The sequence below is a fragment of the Mixophyes fleayi genome, chromosome 3 (genome assembly GCF_038048845.1).
Source record: "Mixophyes fleayi isolate aMixFle1 chromosome 3, aMixFle1.hap1, whole genome shotgun sequence".
NCBI lineage: Eukaryota > Metazoa > Chordata > Amphibia > Anura > Limnodynastidae > Mixophyes > Mixophyes fleayi.
This window is the reverse complement of record NC_134404.1, coordinates 335,060,867-335,080,585: the sequence shown is the minus strand read 5'-3', so window position 1 is coordinate 335,080,585 and position 19,719 is coordinate 335,060,867. Positions and strand designations below refer to the sequence as shown.

The window sequence follows — 19,719 nt, the reverse complement described above, 5'->3', positions numbered from 1 at the left end:
ACACCTACAGGAGATCATCTCTCCTAATGGGCACCTACAGGAGATCCTCTCTCCTAATGGTCGCTTACGGGAGATCCTCTCTACTAATGGTCGCTTACAGGACATCCTGTCTCCTAATGTCGCATACAGGAGATCCTCTCTCCTAATGGTTGCTCACAGGAGACCCTCTCTCCTAATGGTCGCATACAGGAGACCTTCTCTCCTAATGTCGCATACAGGAGATCCTCTCTCCTAATGGGCACCTACAGGAGATCATCTCTCCTAATGGGCACCTACAGGAGATCCTCTCTCCTAATGGTCGCTTACGGGAGATCCTCTCTACTAATGGTCGCTTACAGGAGATCCTGTCTCCTAATGTCGCATACAGGAGATCCTCTCTCCTAATGGTCGCTCACAGGAGATCCTCTCTCCTAATGGTCGCTTACGGGAGATCCTCTCTCCTAATGGTCGCTTACAGGAGATCCTGTCTCCTAATGTCGCATACAGGAGATCCTGTCTCCTAATGTCGCATACAGGAGATCCTGTCTCCTAATGGTTGCTTACAGGAGATCCTGCCCCTAATGTCGCATTCAGGAGATCCTCTCTCTCAGACTATTTTTGTCAAATTGTTAGAGAGGTTGTTGAAGTCCCAGCTCCGTGAGCTATTGGGATGGAAGAGAAGCTCACGATCGAGATCTTCCCAAAGATCTGACCCTGAGATCTTCCCAAAGATCTGACCCTGAGAGCCGCGAGGACTTCACCCTCGTTGGTCTCTGCTGGGAAAACAAGTGTGATGCAGGAACTGTGTTGTGAGCTATGGACAGACTTAGCCCACTAGAGCCAAGAGCTGTAGTGTATGGTGTCTCAGGTAACAGGATGATTCCTTGGGTGGGGAGTGGGGACTTGGTACACATGAGGTGCGGGTTCGTTTAACTATAAACACATCACATATTTCAGGTACAATATTTAGCACAATAATAAGTAGCCTTAGTATAGATATAGTAATGTCACATTTTTCTTTGCTTCTTAGAGATAATAGGAGCCATAATGCTAAAATTCCAGTACTTACAGTGAAGTAGATAGTGATACATAATATTCTGTTTGGTTGTAAAACATGTCTCTGTGTTTTTTTTCTAATATTAATTCATTATTCTCTTCCATAAGCTTCAGGACCAAACAGATGTCCATCTGAGCAGAGATTTTTTCCAGAAGAATCAGTCTGTCGCACGTTCCGACACCTTCGTCAACATGCGGGAGGTCTCCAAACGTGTGAAGTTACCGGTCGGAGATTATCTCATTGTCCCGTCTACTTTTGAACCATTAAAAGCTGGTGACTTCTGCCTGCGTGTCTTCTCAGAGAAACAGGCCAAATCTCTGTAGGTATCAGTGACGGACTGTGGGCCTTCCACAGGTGGGAGAGACGTGCACAAAGTGCCATCCAATATTGGTTTTTAAATTAAGGGAGTTTTCCATAATTTGTATGAAGCTTACTTGCCTGAACACATTTAAAAAATGACCTCTCTGTTTCAATACATTATTTTGGCATTTCCCTCCTCATTGCATTGTTTAGCAGGGCTCCTCATAGTAGCTGCAGGAAGAAAAACTTGGTGATCATATCTGCATGTATAGCACTGAACACTAGCACAAATTTATTTTTATTTTTGTGTTTGAAACTACTGGATAGATGATTTCCAAGTTAGAGATTGAATATGTGTATACATTCCAACATTGGATACATTTTTCAGAACTTAGAATGTACCAGATAGGGGCTTTGTTTTATGCAATTTGGAGCACCATGGCTAAAATAAGATTAGAACATTTCCCAACACTCCCCTGACATTGCCCTGAAATTGTTTAGCATTGCTCCTCATAGTGAGTGCTTGCAGGACATAACCACACATATATCAGGATGAGTTGTTTATTGCTACCAAGCTGTTCTCTGGATGCAATTGTATCCATATGTAGTAGTTCCCTCTCTGCTACCGATTGTGCTCCACCTCTTCAGGATATTATTCCTAGTGCATGCATAGGAAACGCACACAGCATCACCTATAGGCTGATGAAAGGTAATGCACCTTATTTAAATTACAGTTACACCTGCATTCAGTCATAGTGTCTATGGAAGATCATGAGCATTTAATAATAAATGAGTTACATGAGCAAGTTATAATGTAGGCTTGGAAGCTGCTTTATTTTACCATCTGGTGAATAGGAAATATAGACGGTGATAATGCCTATCAATAACTTGTTGATGTTCCCTAATATCTGCTTATAGCAAATATCCTGTATGAATTTACCCTTAGAGGTAGTTTTATCAAAGCCTTTAAAAAAGAAGTGGAGGTCTTGTCCATAGCAACCAATCAGATTCTAGCTATCAGTTATCCAGTACATTCTAGAACATAATAATAACTAGCATCTGATTGGTTGCTATGGGCAACACCTCCACTTTTCCTTTTTAGAAGGATTGATTAATCCACCCCAGTATGGATATTTGAAATTTTTGCTGAGCTGACACATAGCAGCATTGTGTCTCCCAGCTCTGAAGCGTGCTTATACATGCTATTTAGAAGTATACTTGGATATTTGGGATATTCTGTACAAATAAAATAAAATAAGTAGGATCAAATCTTATGCTGGAAGGAGAGAAGACACCTCTGATGTAGAAGCTGTGTTACATCTGTACACATATACATTACTTCATATAAACCTTATTTCATTGCTTTGTTTGTGTTCTGCTCCTGCCAGGGAAGTTGGTGATGTGGTGAAAGCTAATCCTCTTGAGGTAAATATGGTTTGTATTAGTATTTTACTAAGTGTACATTTATGTAAAGGTAGCTGAAAAAAACACGGTTTTAAAGGAAAACTTCACCGCATGTCCCCAAATTACAACTGACAACAAGATGATTTGGAAATTATTGTCATTTGTTTTTGTGCTGTCTTAGGCCTCGCGCACACAGGTCGGAGGTGTAACTAGCGAGTTGTAGGCCCAGGTGCAAAAATTTTGGGACAAATAACATGTGTCCATTCTCCATCACACTGTGCCCCCTTCTGTATCACACTGTGCCCCTTCTCCATCACACTGTGCCCCTTCTGTATCACACTGTGCCCCTTCTATATCACACTGTGCCCTCCTTCTGTATCACAATGTGCCCCTTCTCCATCACACTGTGCCCCTTCTATATCACACTGTGCCCCTTCTGTATCACACTGTGCCCCTTCTCCATCACACTGTGCCCCTTCTATATCACACTGTGCCCCTTCTGTATCACACAATGCCCCTTCTATATCACACTGTGCCCTCCTTTTGTATCACACTGTGCCCCTTCTATATCACACTGTGCCCTCCTTCTGTATCACAATGTGCCCCTTCTCCATCACACTGTGCCCCTTCTATATCACACTGTGCCCCTTCTATATCACACTGTGCCCCTTCTGTATCACACAATGCCCCTTCTATATCACACTGTGCCCTCCTTCTGTATCACACTGTGCCCCTTCTATATCTCACTGCATCTCTGGCGCCCTTCTGTATCACACTGTGCCCCTTCCATATCACACCATGCCCCTTCTCCATCATACTGTGCCCCCTTCTGTATCACACTGTGCCCCTTCCATATCACACCATGCCCCTTCTCCATCATACTGTGCCCCCCTTTTGTATTAAACTGTGCCCCCACTGCCTCCTTTCCTTTACTTACCTTTTACTTGGTCTTCTTTCTTTTCTTTCTCTTCTGTCTTCTGCCTTCATGCTTGTGGCTCCTCTCTGCGTCGCTCCTCACTGACTATGCCGGACGTGATGACCTCACGCCCGACATGCAGGGAGGAAGATGCCGGGTCCTGGGCACTGCCAGATTGGTAAGTACTTTGCAACCATTCCATCGTTACCTGCAGCCTTAACGTTCGGTACAATCCAATGGCGCTGTATGGGGGCGCTGCAGGAAGGCTTTGAGCTCACGCTTCGACACTGTTAAAACCAAAGACAAAGTACAAGTTTTTTAACACCCGTGTGTGTTTGAGTACTTATAGTTGAAAATATAGCACTTGTGATAACCATATCAAAATTATTTGCTAGCTTTGACCTGTTTATTATAGTAAAGAGTGACTGTTATTGGCTAAGCACCTTAACCCTATCCTCAGGACTGGGTGTAAATATTTAGTAAGATACACAATGGCTTCAACTAACCATTTCTGTTCTGTACCCCAAGCCCAAGGTGTCAGAAAAGGACGTGACCGCCGAGTTCAAGAGTATTTTCGAGAAAGTGGCAGGAGATGTAAGAGAATTTCCATAACTCAACTAACATTATAAAAGCAGTGATACCGTGTATATGAGGTCGCTGTAACTGCTCCTGATCTACTGCTGACGTTATGCTGTATGCCTAGTGTTTCTGTATGTTTATATGTCTTCCGTTTCTCTTGTAGAAAGGAGAAGTCAACTTAAAGGATATTCAGACCATTCTGAACAAACTTCTAGCAAAGCGTAAGTAGAATCCTAGAACGTTGAACTGAAAAACCAACGTGACCTGAAGTTTGTGCATTCCGGAAGGGTGTCAGTCTTTTCCATCGAACCTGTCTTTGGGGTTCAGTTATCCTTAAATAGAGACAACACAATAATATAATTATCGAAATAAGTGAAGTGTTATGAGCTTTTAATGTTCTACTTTCTGCTTTCAGGAACTGACTTGAAATCAAAAGGTTTTAGTCTGGATACATGCAGAGAGATGATCTCCCTCATGGACGTATCCTTTGTGTGACAATATCTTCTATGAGTTTAGGTGATAGAGTCCGGTGGCCGAGAGGGGGGTGGTGGCTTGGTGGGAATTGAAGTTCGGAAACAGCTGTGAGACCTATACAATCCCTACTGAAACTTTAACCTAAGAAACATGAGAGCTCCTGTGAACATGAAGGTGTTGTATAAAGGATATACAGGGCACTCTTAAAGGACCTGTAACATTTCAATTTTTATTTGCTCAATTGTGCTTAGTGCACGGGAGTATATATGCTATTTTATCACGCTATCCAGACTATAAGCAAACTCAGGGGTTGCGTCTGACAGTCTTTTCCAGGCTTGACATCATTTATCATCCCCAGTGATGTCATCATCATCATTTATTTATATAGCGCCGCTAATTCCGCAGCGCTGTACAGAGAACTCACTCACATCAGTCCCTGCCCCATTGGAGCTTACAGTCTAAATTCCCTAACATACACACAGAGAGAAAGGGACTAGGGTTAATTATTGATAGCAGCCAATTAACCTACCAGTATGTTTTTGGAGTGTGGGAGGAAACCGGAGCACCTGGAGGAAACCCACGCAAACACAGGGAGAACATACAAACTCCACACAGATAAGGCCATGGTTGGGAATCGAACGCATGACCCCAGTGCTGTGAGGCAGAAATGCTAACCACTGAGCCACCGTGCTGCCCCATGTCAGCCATCTTTTGCTAAGAAGCAACTCCCATGACACACTTTCTTCGTGAGATTATCAAACCAGTAACACTGATTTCTGGGATATAATAAATCAAATATGGGAAAGAGAAGAGAAACAATGACACTTCAACTGGATTTTTTTCCAGTACTGTCCCTTGAAGCGCAGGGGGGGGGGACGGGAGCGGCAGACTTTTCCAATCAATTGTTGTTGTGTTTTTTTCGTTGTATATTTATAACGGAACCTGTTTTGCGCTTTCATGTTGCACTTGGGCGCAGAGGTTTTCCAGACGCACTCCGAACAATGGATAGACACACACAACCATCTGCAACAAAGGCAGTGGCGATATACAGAGGCGCAGAGAAAGAGTTTTAAAAAACTATTTACCCTTAACTAAACCTGCACAGATGGACGGAACCTGGACACTGAATCTTGTAGAATTCAAAACTCTCTGGTTAAAGATACAGAAATATATGGTAAATCCATTTATACAGTGAATGTGATTTTCACAGAACGGAGGCAGAAATTTTGTCGTCTGAACCAATATCCATGAGAATGTCTTGCTATTAGTTCACTAGGCACTAGAGATGTAAATGATTTATGAGGCACATAGGCAAACCGGGGAGGGGGGGGGGTCCTTCCTAGTGCCTGGAAACCCCCCTCCAAGCCTGGGGCACTGTATAATTGAGGTGACTGGACCCTGCCCCTGCTTCACACAGCTCTGCTCAAAAAGAGAGAGCTGTGTGCACCTAACAGTAGTGCACACAGCATTGCCCATGTATATTTTGGGGATAGGGAGAGTTGGAGAGCAGCCAAGCACTGTCTAAAATTATAGCCACGCCCCCATACATTCTGGTCACGCCCACTGGCAGCGTGGTGTGGAAATCCCCCTCTGCATGGTGTGGAAGCGGCCATTTTGTGAGCCGAACCAGTATTATGAGGAATGGAGTCTATCAATTCACTAGGAGCCAGTGACTGTGAGGTCATTTATTTGAGACCAGACTATTATTCATGAGGAAATGGCTCCTATTCAATTGACAGGCTGCATTTTCACGAATATAATTCCAGCGCACAAAATGGCCGCCCACACTGTCCTTCGTGTCACTGGTTCCTGGGGAAGCCACAGACTGCATTCTCATGTATATTGGTTTAGCTCACACAATGGCCGCCTCCTCTCTGTGTGGGTGGGTGCTGCTGTTTAATAAGCATTGATGGTTTGTGTTGGATAGGAAATCTTCATTAAGATGGATACAGATAAATCCGGAACCATGGACTCACACGAAATGAGGGCGGCTTTGCAGGACGCAGGTAATTCTTTTATTCAACTTCGTTATGTGTGAGTTTTATTTGACGCTATATAAATAGCTGCTGCTGATGATGATACTTTCCCATAGTTGTTTATATTTAGTGCTCCCAGACATGGCAAACCCGCAGGTTGGTTAGAGGTTCAAGGTTAAAGGTTAAAACATACTTGCCAACTTTTCCTCTTTGGCTTCAGGGAGATCCCAGGGGAGGTGGGTGTGTTGGGGCGGGGCTTCACGAATCGCATCATTTTGGCCCTGCCCCCTAAACAATTGTCACAATTTTGGCCAATTACAGCAGGAGGCGGGGCTAATGTGACGCAATGTTTGTGTCATTAAGCCCTGCCCACTGACCTCCCGGGAGGTTGCTCTGCCCTCCCGAGAGCCCGGGAGGTCTTCCAGAAATGGGGGAGTATGCAACTATGCGTAAGAAAAGCAGCTAATGAATCTCTAGAGACTGAAGTGTCTTTTACATTTCTGTCTCCATTACGGAAGTTATGTTGTCTTACCTGTCAGTCTTTGATTAAATCTTGGTCTCCATGAAAATGGTCACCTCCATAGGCATCAATACAAGGACATAGGACACAATTTCTGAACTGTGTCATCATGCCACAGATGGCGAAGCCAACCACGTCTTGTACTGGCTCAGCATCAGGGAGAATGCCAAACTCTTCAGGGAGTGAGGGAGATCACCCCTATTTCAGGGAGTCTCCCTGACATTCAGGGAGAGTTGGCAAGTATGGGTTAAAAATATTTTGCCTGAAGTTCTCCTTGGAGGTGCAGTTATTCGGTCACTATAAATGTGTATTTAAAGTGTGGCCGACACATTATCTTTACTTTGACTTTTACTTTCCTAGGCTTCTCTCTTAACAACAAGATCCAGCAGAGCATCGCGCATCGTTACTCATCTGTGGACCTCACTGTTAACTTTGATGCGTTCATCTCTTGCATGATGCGACTGGAAACCGTATTCAGTAAGTGACCGTCCTCTGCGTCTACACATATAATACAGACGTGTCAAACCTCAATAAATGCCATGGATTGTGCCACAAAAGGTAAATTGTAATATTATGTTCAATATTACTGGGTTTAATGGCCCATTAAATAATCCAGACTAGAACCAGTGTTTCGTTATTCTGCTCATGTGAACAAAGTATACCGCAGATTGTAAGCTCTTTGGGTCAGTAAAATAAACATATAAGGGCTGATTCCTTAAGGAACGCCGAGTGAGCGAAATTTACGGGTTTTTTTCATAACAGACGGAAAATGCAGCAGGTACGCCCGTATTCAACAAGAAGAGGAAAGGTTTCTAATTGAATACGGGTGTATGTACATACCGTACGCAGATAGACACAACACACTGCAGCATAGGCACGATGCATATGTATATATGTCCCATCAGAAGGCATAGAAAAAAGATTATATTATTATTAAATACATTAACACCTGTTAATAATATAATCATTAATGATTTTTTTTTGTTTTTTTTAAAAAGCATTGTTGTTTCTATATTTTTTTTACATTAAATAAATGTATCAGGAATTTATAAATGTCTATTGTACATAAAATGCATTTTTACAGTTGTTCCTGATTGCAAACACATGTTATAGCTGTATACACAGCCGTCATCACTAGTAATCAGCACTTACACCTGACCTGTAGCTGGTGCAAGTGATACAGCTGAAAATCACATACCATAGAGATGACCAAAGCTTGAATAGGAGGGATGAGTGAGCGCTCAACGCACACCCTTACCCTCCCCCCCCAAAAAAAACAATATATATAGAGAGAGAGCTGCTGCGCATGCGGCTGCGCAAGCGCAGCAGCTCCATTTTGGCGATGCTGTACTGTACAGCAGCCCCGGCGCTGTCAAAGAAGCGTTCGCATGTATTGTAGTGCTGTATTGTAGCTTGTAGTCTGTACACAACAGCTAAATACAACTGTACACTAATCAGTGCAGACTGACGATAGACCATCAGAATGATGTAAAAACTTTGCTTTCTAATTGAATATATATATATCTTTATTTACAGAAATGTTTAAACATTTGGATACGGAAAACAGTGGGAAGATTGGGTTCACCTTACCAGAGGTATTGCATCTGTTACTTACATTTTATTAGTTTAATCATTATTTTATTTTATTGGTTTCTAAAAACTGCAGTCAAGTATAACAACAGTGCCATCTTCAGGTTGAAAGAGGGTAATGCACTGTGTTCCCGACATTTCAATGTTGCAAATATTAGCAATGGGATTCATTAACATCAACATTTATTTATATAGCGCCAGCAAAGTCTGTAGCGCTTCACAATTGGGAACAAACACACCAATAAAACAACCATGCATTTGTATCATAAAGAGGTTTTTCATTTTCAAAACAGTGAGCACTAAAAATCAGAAATGTTGCAAAATCTTGTTCATTCATTCCTTCCATCTCTATTTTGTCTCTGCAGTGGCTCTCCGCTACGGTGGTCTAGAAGTGGACGTGAACGGCCCAAGCTCACAAATAGATGGATGGTTGTTTTAATTCTATTAAATGTTTTTTTGTGAGCACAAAGCCGTGCTACATTTGACAGATTATGTTAGGCTTGCTTAAACTTAAATTATTTGCTATAATGAGTGTGGTACAGATGATTCGCTTTTACAAGTATTTAAAAAAATTCAATCACCTTGCTGTTGCTTGTGTGGGGGAGGATAAATCTCCAGGCTGCATTCATTAATGCTTCTTAAATAACTCAGGTTAGACTGAAGAACTTTCTGCTGACCTTTGCCAGCAATCGAGCCTCTAGAAATCCCATTACGTTCGGAATTCTGGCGATACTGCAGCTACTCTGTCAGTTATTGGTCAGTGGCAAAGGCGGAACTAGCATAGCCGTGGGGGGCTCAGCAGCTACTCGGCCTACAGTTGGGAAAGGACCGTAGCTTTGAACCGTACCATAGGGAGTGGATTGGGGCACAATGCTCTGCGGTACAGAAGCATGATGCTGGTCTAAGAGACACCTCCCCTCCTCCTGAGAGAAGAAGAAGATTAGGTGCCTTCTGGACATTGTTGCCCCCCCAAAAAAAATTTTACCCAATGATTATGTTTTACCCCCCAGGTAGATTGCTTCCTTTCTTCATTGGCTATGCCAGCCACCACGCTGAGCCATGTTTATTGGTCTATAGGAGCCCTTAACGCAGTCAGGGGCAAACGTAGGATTTGTAGAGGGGGGTTTCCACACCATGCCACCAGTGGGCGTGACCAGCATGCATGGGGGCGTGGCTATAATATTAGATAGTGCTTGGCTGCTCTCCAACTCTTCCTATCCCCATAATATACATGGGCAATGCTACGTGCACTACTAGGTGCACGCAGCTCTCTCTTTTCGAGCAGAGCTGTGTGAAGTGGAGGCAGGGTTCAGCCACCTCAATTATACAGTGCCCCAGGCCTGGAGGGGGGTTTCCAGGCACTAGTAAACCCCCCTTGGTTTGCCTATTAACGCTAAGAAGAGCCAATCAAAGGCCTCAAGCTGGCCTATATAAAGCAGGTCCCTCTATAACATTTGCGCACCTGTACAGGCCAAACTTGCACAGTACAATCAGCCAATAAAACACTTTCATTAGTTTACCTTCCAACGTTCCAGGTTTAAAGATGCGGACAATTTTGTCCCTATCTCTAACCAAGTTACAGCTGGATCTACCCACATTGATGTATGCCATGCCCGCAGTTGGCAAAGTTCTATTTTGCTCTTTTCTGATCCTGGAAATCAGGACAGTCCTGCAAAAATATGAACTGTTTAGAGTGTTTGGCGTGATGCACAAAGCTTATTGCTAGTTGGTTGTCATGAGTCTCTGCACTGTGCAGTATTGTCAGTATTGTCAATGAATGACCCCAGTGCATGCAATTTTCTCCCAGTTATGTTGTGCAGTGGAACACTTTTGGACTTCACATATAAACGATGACAGTAAGTAATGTGAGGCAGAACCAGTATGATTAGTATCTTATCACAAAATCCTGTGGAATTCACGTAAAAAAATATAAACATTTCTTTAGGAAAGTAGCCAAATATTGTCCTGTATCTCTCTCTGTTTTGTGCATTTTAATCATTGTGAAGACTTGTTGTTTTATTGAATAAAGATATGTCTGGATAAATATTTTGCGCATTTCATTTTGTAAACATTACTAATACTTTATAACTTAATTTTAAAGGACACTTCTCAAAAATAAAGTGGTTATCTGCAAAGCAATGCATGTTACTGTGCACCTGAAATGCAGACACTTTCTGCTGTACTTACAGTAGGTAATTGTGTCTCAGGCTGTATAATATGATGTGAATTTATAGTGATCCTAACAGGCACCTGTGCAGCTTTGGGTAAATATAGGAATTTGGGCTGCTGAGTAAAATAGATATTGAAGTTATTTCTTTACCAGTTCAAATATAGAACAATGTAAGTTTAGAATTTGGATTTTTTTGATAAAAAGATGAGGAATAGTCTTTTACTTCTATATTTTGTGATAATCTGGTGTTTCTGGATTTAGCAAAAGGAACTGTGTTACAGTTCAAATTATTGAATTATTTGGTTCATCATCTCTATTTATTAGGATGTTACGAATGTCTACAGTACATAAAATACATTTACAGTTGCTACCGATTGCAAACACATGTTATAGCTGTATACACAGCCGTTATCACTAGTAATCAGCACTTACACCTGACCTGTAGCTGGTGCAAGTGATTCGACTGAAAATCACAAACCTTAGAGATACCCAAAGCTGGAATCAGACGCTGACGTGGGCACTCGAGCTTGGCATCCCCTTACTGTACATTGACTAGGTTCATACGTCCGTTCCTCTCCCCATTCCACCTATGAAATCACAGGCTGTAGTCAGGGTCCTTTGTGCACAAGATGAATTGGACGTTACTGCGCTCTCTGGCCTATGGTCTGTTTCTGGGAATGTGCAGTGTGATTTTACGCAATATACGGTACGTATCAGCATTTACCTGCATTAATGAATCAGGCCCTGTCTGATTAATATTCAAGAGATACGAGTTTTGACGGCAATAGCGACCGTTTTTAGTTAGCGCAGCGGGAAAACTTGTGCAATTGAATTGAAAAAGAGGGAACGCTGTCCCTATGCGTTAATCATTGTGTTTGCGAGTTTTTAGGGGAGTGAAGGGGAGTTTTAATACGGTCACGTATAACACAATAAAAAGGTTTTGCATACATTTCCATACATTAGATTGCATTACACATTGATAATATCTACATTACAGTACTTTCTTTAGCATATTTTTTAATTTAACTATTTTTTTTACCATAGAATCTTCTATACCATGTCAAAACACATTACTACATTCATATTTGTACCAAAAACATACATAAATATAATTAATTTGTGATTTTATTTTTTTATGTTTATTTTATTTCATTATGTTTTCACAAGAAAATCAACTTACACAAGTTAGGCATTAGTGATAAACATAAGTTTAACTTTTTTTCAACATTATTACATGATTTGAAATAGTTTTCAGAGGTTTTTATTTTTATCACACCCCAAAGAGGTGTGAGATAAAACAGCATATTTTCCTGTTTAACGCGCTACGTTAAAAAACAATTGAATAGCTTTTAACGCGGCTGCCTCTCGCACACCCTATACTTTCAATAGACCTTCTACTGGAGCGCGAGAGGACCGTTTCATGAAAAAAACAACTGAGCGTTAAAAATGGAATTGTATTGGGGGTAAAGTTAACCCGCTCGAAAATTATAAAAAAACAGCGTTAAAATGACTTAACGCGGTCGAAAAACCCAAAGCTTGCTAACAATTGAATACCCCCCATTATATTAATGCCTGTAGGTATGAGTTTAACATGTAATATGTACTTGCAAAAGTTAAGATATAGCCACACCTTTTATCTGTATGTTTATAAAAAATGTAAAAAAGCAGTGTTCAACGGGATCACAAACCACCTTGGTCACAATCTTTTCTCTCCACTTTACACATAAAGAGGTTTGTAAAGTCCATTTATTGTCACAAATTCTATATTTGCATGTTGCTGCCCTTCACATCAATCCAGCACACAGCCACTGTGGGGAGAAGAGAGAAGGTCTGCTTAGTGGCTGAGTAAAGGTCCATCTTGCTCTAAGGAATCACATACAGATTTTAGAAGAGTTGCCCACCAGTTTCTTCCATCAGCTGCAACATTATATTGCTCCTGTGAGGAATGAAATGCTTAGGGATGGAATGAGGGGATGAAGGGGGACGGTGTAGGAGACTTTGATGTTCCTGGTATCAATAGCACATCTAATAGGGGCAGGCACCCACTTTTACAATGTCCCTGGTTTTAGTAACAAAATGATTTTCCCACTGAATCCATCTCTAATTTTATATATATTTATTTGACACCCACCCCCTAGTAATATCCTGTCCAATATGCCCGAGAGATTTCGGCAATGGCGTATCCGTAGCGTCAACAGCCGTTACTGCACCAGACTCAGGGGCCCTGAAGGCCAAACCGTGACCGATAGATGAAATGCAGGCTCAGGGCTGCTTGTTTTATTCTTCCCCTCTTCTAGTTTCTACAAAAGCTACAACATAACCTGTTTTACAGTTGAAGGAGGCTATCTAAATCATAAGTGCACTGCAATTACACAGCCACCCCCCCTTCCCGAACTTAGAATTAGAAAGATTCCAATATATACTACACTGGCTGCACCGATGATTTCACAGCAACAGGAAAGGAGGAAGTGGTGCTGGAACCAAACATGGAAGAGAAGGTGCATAGACAATGACAGACACAGGGGGAATGGGGGGGCAGCCAGGAGATATAGTGGGACAGGAATGAGGGGAGGTAGGCAAGAGCGGGGGAGCACACAGAAAGGCAGGCATCTTAAGAATAGATTATTATTGTTACTTATTTGTATGGTGCCAGCACGGTGGCTGAGTGGTTAGCACTTCTGCCTTACAGCACTGGGGTCATGAGTTCAATTCCCGACCATGGCCTTATCTGTGTGGAGTTTTTATATTCTCCCTGTGGGTTTCCTCCGGGTGCTCGGGTTTCCTCCCACACTTCAAAAACATACTGGTAGGTTAATTGGCTGCTATCAAATTGACCTTAGTCTGTCTGTCTGTCTGTGTGTGTGGACACATGAAACATAAGGTAGAGGGAGGGAGTAATGAGAGACAATAGGAGCTTAGCAGTCCAGGAGGGAGGTGGAGGCTAACGGTGACGTCATCGCGAAGTGTCAATAGAAATTTAAAGCGGCAATGTGGGGACCCCTAAGGTTAAGTGTTTAAACACTTAACCCGGCATTGTCGCTTTAAATTTCTATTGACAAACATCGCGATGACGTCACCCTGCAGTGCCGAACACTTCTCCAATCGGAATCACTTGCTGTCAGCCTGGTGATCCAATCGGAGGTGTCCAGTGTCGGGTTGAAGGGAATTCTGTTTATTTTCTAATCGGTTTTTCATAATTTCAGATTTTCTTTGTAGGGCTTCTCCATGTCGGAATAGTGGTAATAGGTAAAGCGAACCCAACCTGAGGCTAAATAGCCAAAGCAGCAGGATAGTGGCCGTGATAGATGTATCCTTCTGTAGCAGGTAAAGTGTTCTCCACCTCTTTACTTCCTGTTTAATTCTGCCATAACTCTGAATTATGCTACATCAATCCTAATACACTTTAAACAAACACACTAGCTAAGCAGCCACTACACACTGATTGTGTACGGGTAACAAACACATGTGATCAGTGACGTAAATCAATCCCCAATAACCTCCCACAACAAAGGTTAGCAATAAAAGTCTTAAACAGACAAATAGCGAAATATCTGCATACCATGTAGAAAAAAAAAGAGCACATCCTTAATTCAGTTCAGATGTCTGTGGATGAGGTTGGTGGGTGCATTTTGTATGGTAGCCACTGAAAAGCTTTTTGACCATACTGACTGTTTAGATCAGGCTTGTTCAACCTGCGGCCCTCCAGATGTTGTGAAACTACAAGCCCAGCATGCTTTGCCAGTAGACAACCTGTTGATAGCTGGAAGGGCATGCTGGGACTTGTAGTTTCACAACATCTGGAGGGCCGCAGGTTGCACAGGCCTTGTTTAGATGTCTTGGATGACCTCTAATACCTGTGATCAGTTACAATAAAGTGATGTGTTGTTCCATATAAGACACAGGTGTCCCTAATGAACACTCAAGTGATGACATCAGGGGGTAAATGTATCATAGTCCGGGTTGTACAAGTCGGCGGAAATCGGCGAGATGACAGCTTAAATTTAAAGCGGCGCTGCCTTGTAAAGGGAAACTTGCCTTTACAAGGCAGCGCTGCTTTAAATTTAAGCTGTCATCTCGCCGATTTCCGGCGACTTGTACAACCCGGACTATGATACATTTACCCCCAGAACTTGATCTAAGGTAATGATATTATTTATAATTTTTTAAACCCAGAGAGAACTTTAAGAGTGTCTGTAGGTGCCATTGACAGCAAACAAAATCACAATCCACGATGATGCTTCCCAAATTTATGTAACATCTATACTTTGACAGATATGTTAATAACTCAAAATCTGTCAAAGTATAGGAATTTTAAATAAATGATTATCTTTGTCTGAAAACCACAACACGTGCGAACACATTTTCACACATTTACACTTACACATTCACCTGTAAATAGTTCACCTTAAAATAGTTCCAACACACAGTAATTTATAATCAAATGTAATAGAGCTTATAGTTAAATGTAATAATGTTAAATACACTTTAGTGAGACCTAAGGTTCAGGATACAGGAAACACATCATGTTTGGTATCATTCTAATCCCCTATTTATCCTCAGACGTCCGGTTCTATCGGCTAAGAGGTTGCACCTTGAGTATGCGAGTTATGGATTATAGGAAATAAATGATCAGAATAGTATTGTCTGTGTAATGTTAATAGACCAGTTTTAACTAGTTCTTGGTGGGAAGATTAGTATGCAACTTCTGGAGAGCTAACCCCCACCCTTGGAGGGCATCGTTTGAACTGACCAATGATCTGCATTATACTGGACTGTCCTGAAGCCTGAACCAATGGAAACATGCCAAGTCATCTGTATTGTTTTCATTGTATCACTAACTGTATATAAGTAGGAGCTCTGGGACCAACATTCAGTCTTCTTGACCACAGACTTCAGGACTGAATGACTGTATGCTGGATCCAGGGAGCCTGCATATGTAATCAGCTGTATTTCTCTTACCGAATTGTTACTCTGTTACTTTTTGCTATTAAATCGCATTGTGAGTTGGAACCACACTATTCGAAGTGGACAATTTTCATTGAATAGCGACTAGACGAACATAACACTGGACAATAGGAGATATCTGCGTTCATCTACCAACCACACTTACAAACAGACCAAATAATTATCTTACTGTTTTCAATAGGATTACTGTTATTACATAGGGTTATTTAATACATCTGGTGCTCAGGAAGAGGTGCTGTTACCATAGCAACTGATCAGAAGTCATCTTTCATGTTCTAAGCAGAACTTGAACAATTCTGGATGAACAGCACATTATTCAGAGGACAGAAACTCACCTCAGACACGGAGAGACTGATGTTTCCACTCTTATTTGTATCCAGGAGATGAAACATTTCTAAAACAGATAGAAAGGAAATGATGACAGTAACAGATTGTAACATCATACAGTATATAACACAGAGCTTAAAGCAGCCTCAATACTCACTCAGCAGCGTCTCCAGACGCATCATACACGCGATGAAATCTTCAAAATGAATGGACAATTCCTTAGACACGAAGCGCTGGACAATGACGTCCTGAATCCTGTTGTTAAGGTTAAATCCTAGAAATAAAACATGGTTGATGTTACCGACAATGGGCCTGATTCATTAAGGAGGTAAAGCAAAAAAAATGAGTACCTTTGCACCTGGGCAAAACCATGTTGCATTGGAGGGGGAGGTAAATTTAAAATGCGGGGACATATTTATAGTTGGGGTAGGGCATGTCCTAGATCAAGTTTAAATGTTAGTGTAAAAATAAAGTTATCAAGTATTTGTGTGCTATGAAAAAACAGTCAGTATTTAACTTATGTGCAAAATAATAAACTAATTTGCACCCCTTGCATTGCAACATGGTTTTGTCCAGGAGACAACTCACTCCTTTGTTTGCCTTACTTTCCTTAATGTATCATTCCCTATATGATTGACAACTGGACCTTGGTTATGAATCTTTTTTAACTTGCACAAGTTGCCCACATGTGATATCGCTTTCTTCAGTCAGTTTAATGAATGAAACTAAAATGACCAATCATTGTACTATGTCATACTTGCCAACTTTTCCTCGTTGGCTTCAGGGAGATCCCGGGGGAGGTGGGCATGCGGGGGCGGGGCTTGATGAATCTCATCATTTTTGCACCGCCCCCTAAACAATTGTCACAATTTTGGCCAATTGCAACAGGGCGGGGCTAAGATGACGCAATATTTGCGTCATCAAGCCCCACCCCCAGCCACTTATCTATTTCGTGGGTGAGAACCAGGAGGTTGCCCCGCTCTCTTGGGAGGTCTCCCAGAAATGCGGGAGTCTTGCAGACATTCCGGGAGAGTAGGCAACTATGCGCTAAAGAAAAGCAGCTAATGAATCTCTAGAGACTGAAGTGACTTTTACATTTCTGTCTCCATTACTAAAGTCATGTTGCCTTACCTGTCAGTCTTTGATTAAATCTTGGTCTCCATGAAAATGGCCACCTCTATAGGCATCAACACATGGACATAGGACACAATTTCTGAACTGTGTCATCATGCCACAGATGGCGAAGCCAACCACGTCTTGTACTGGCTCAGCATCAGGGCGAATGCCAGACTCTTCAGGGAGTGAGGGAGATCACCCCTATTTCAGGGAGTCTCCCTGACATTCAGGGAGAGTTGGCAAGTATGTACTGTGTATGTGAACTTTTTATTCATGATCAATATTTAATTTGGCTAGGAGCCTCTAGTTCTCCTGCCCCCACTCTGCTCTGAAAAGATCCAGGGCATGTGCAGTGATGCCCCGACTGGGGTACGTTCAGGAGAAGCCTCCAGGAGAGGGGGATGGGGCATGTAGCAGCTGCACTCTGTCGGGGTGGTAGCTTGGCCCTGACTGTATATGTTAAAGGTGCATTATAATGAGATAGACTTTTATGGAAAAAAAAATAAATTGGTTTCAGATGACAAAAGTTGGAAAAATGACAGAACAAAATGAAGGTCGTTGTCAAAGTGAAATTGATCTGTTTTAGAATGAATAATTGTGCAGCTTGTGGCTAGAAGTTTGTTTATTGTTGTGTGAAATAAAACACTAAATGTTTTTCCTAAAGCTTACATACAGATTTATTCATTTTATATGAAATTTAACTGCACATTTTTAACAATTTTTATAAAAATGTTAAAATAGATACAGTTACAAATACATCCTAAGTAAATGCATCTTTAAGTGGTATGTATGATCTAAAACTCAAATGTAAAGGGTAAACATTATTATTTCAGTTACCTGCTTTCAGCAACGCGTTTCGCAGTTCATAGGCATCAACAGTTCCTGTGAGGTTGGTGTCTACTTCCAGAAAAATCTTCTACGGTAAAAATTGAAATGGCATAATGATGTAAGTACTTGCAAACACTTTACATGGAATGGCTGTTTTGTAATTTTACCTATCAATAACTAGTGTTTTGAAAACTGAAATTTTGACATTGTTTTGAAAAGGTAATATTTTTTATTTTAGGGATTTTCCACCCTCCCCCTAATAGTAGAACTACATATTAATTTCATTCTAAGTGCACTAACTACCTAATCGGATTGGGTGGCTGACATGGTTCAGTATCAGCTGATCAGTGTTTTAAAAACACAGCTATACGGACAAGATCAAACTTCATGTTTTTCAATACATACAAATTAAAAATTACATCCAGACACAGATGAAATCACCAAAACGAAGAAACTGTCTCAGCTAGAGCCCATCTGTTCATATTCAGTAAATTGCAGAGGACTGACTGCCACACTTTGTTCTTCTCAAAAGAGTACGGAGTTATATTGTCTTGAGTCTCATGAGGCCAAATGAGAGAGAGACTTGGACATTACTTTAGTGGGGAATGACTTGAAACGCGTCAGTCACAAAATAGACAAAGCTTCAATCAACGTAGCTCTGAAAGAAATAGATTATAAAATATATACCAGATGGTAACTTGTACCTTCTAAATTGGGCAGTATGTACCCCCAGTCCTCCAAACTCTGCTGGAGAAACTGTGGTAATACCAGGACATTTATTTAAATGTTCATGGGAATGTCCTCTAATTGTTCAGTTCTGAATGATGGGTCATCATCATCATTTATTTATATAGCGCCACTAAATCTGCAGCGCTGTACAGAGAACTCACTCACATCAGTCCCTGCCCCATTGGGGCTTACAGTCTAAATTCCCTAACATACACACACACACACACATAGAGTAGGGTCAATTTGTTAGCAGCCAATTAACCTACTAGTATGTTTTTGGAGTGTGGGAGGAAACTGGAGCACCCGGAGGAAACCCACGCAAACACGGGGAGAACATATAAACTCCACACCGATAAGGCCATGGTTGGGAATTGAACTCATGACCCCAGTGCTATAAGGCAGAAGTGTTAACCACTAAGCCACCGTGCTGCCCAATTTAATCCACCAAATGACAGAAATCCATTTACCTGCTGACCCAGCTGTGCTGTTCCTCAGTAAGTCAATTAAATCACTAGACAAACACGCGGACAAGCTCATCACTCACATAAGTAATACGGCCAAACTAATCGCGAGAGAATGGAGCTGGTTCCAACAAATGCCTCATTAAATCATATGTGGTTTGCCTACCCTATGGAGTACCTATCTTACTTAGCGATAAGGTATCTGTCTTTCACAAGACTTGGTGCCTTTGGTACCAATATAACAACACCTCTCTCCTGGGAACCATATGAACACTCAGAACCTCTGGATTCTTCTCTGCCACTCCCCCCCCCCCACCAATCGCAGGGG

The 19,719-nt window shown here is 41.7% G+C and overlaps 2 protein-coding genes across 2 annotated transcripts in view; one reads left to right on the top strand and one right to left on the bottom strand.

Moving 5' to 3' along the window:
* Positions 1 to 10,839, top strand: part of LOC142144947 (calpain-8-like) — a 43,020-nt gene extending 32,181 nt beyond the window's left edge. The window contains exons 12-21 of the mRNA XM_075204315.1: positions 1,144 to 1,355; positions 2,725 to 2,761; positions 4,185 to 4,250; positions 4,399 to 4,456; positions 4,651 to 4,715; positions 5,815 to 5,883; positions 6,637 to 6,715; positions 7,566 to 7,682; positions 8,742 to 8,800; positions 9,161 to 10,839. Of these exons, the coding sequence (XP_075060416.1) occupies positions 1,144 to 1,355; positions 2,725 to 2,761; positions 4,185 to 4,250; positions 4,399 to 4,456; positions 4,651 to 4,715; positions 5,815 to 5,883; positions 6,637 to 6,715; positions 7,566 to 7,682; positions 8,742 to 8,800; positions 9,161 to 9,184 (786 nt within the window). The 3' untranslated portion in view covers positions 9,185 to 10,839. The remainder of the gene's footprint in view (positions 1 to 1,143; positions 1,356 to 2,724; positions 2,762 to 4,184; positions 4,251 to 4,398; positions 4,457 to 4,650; positions 4,716 to 5,814; positions 5,884 to 6,636; positions 6,716 to 7,565; positions 7,683 to 8,741; positions 8,801 to 9,160) is intronic.
* Positions 10,840 to 12,280: 1,441 nt separating this feature from the next.
* LOC142143264 (calpain-8-like) overlaps positions 12,281 to 19,719 on the bottom strand; it is a 53,680-nt gene continuing 46,241 nt past the window's right edge. The window contains exons 17-20 of the mRNA XM_075200977.1: positions 18,211 to 18,289; positions 16,415 to 16,531; positions 16,266 to 16,324; positions 12,281 to 12,773 (exon numbers count right to left, since the gene is read on the bottom strand). Of these exons, the coding sequence (XP_075057078.1) occupies positions 12,750 to 12,773; positions 16,266 to 16,324; positions 16,415 to 16,531; positions 18,211 to 18,289 (279 nt within the window). The 3' untranslated portion in view covers positions 12,281 to 12,749. The remainder of the gene's footprint in view (positions 12,774 to 16,265; positions 16,325 to 16,414; positions 16,532 to 18,210; positions 18,290 to 19,719) is intronic.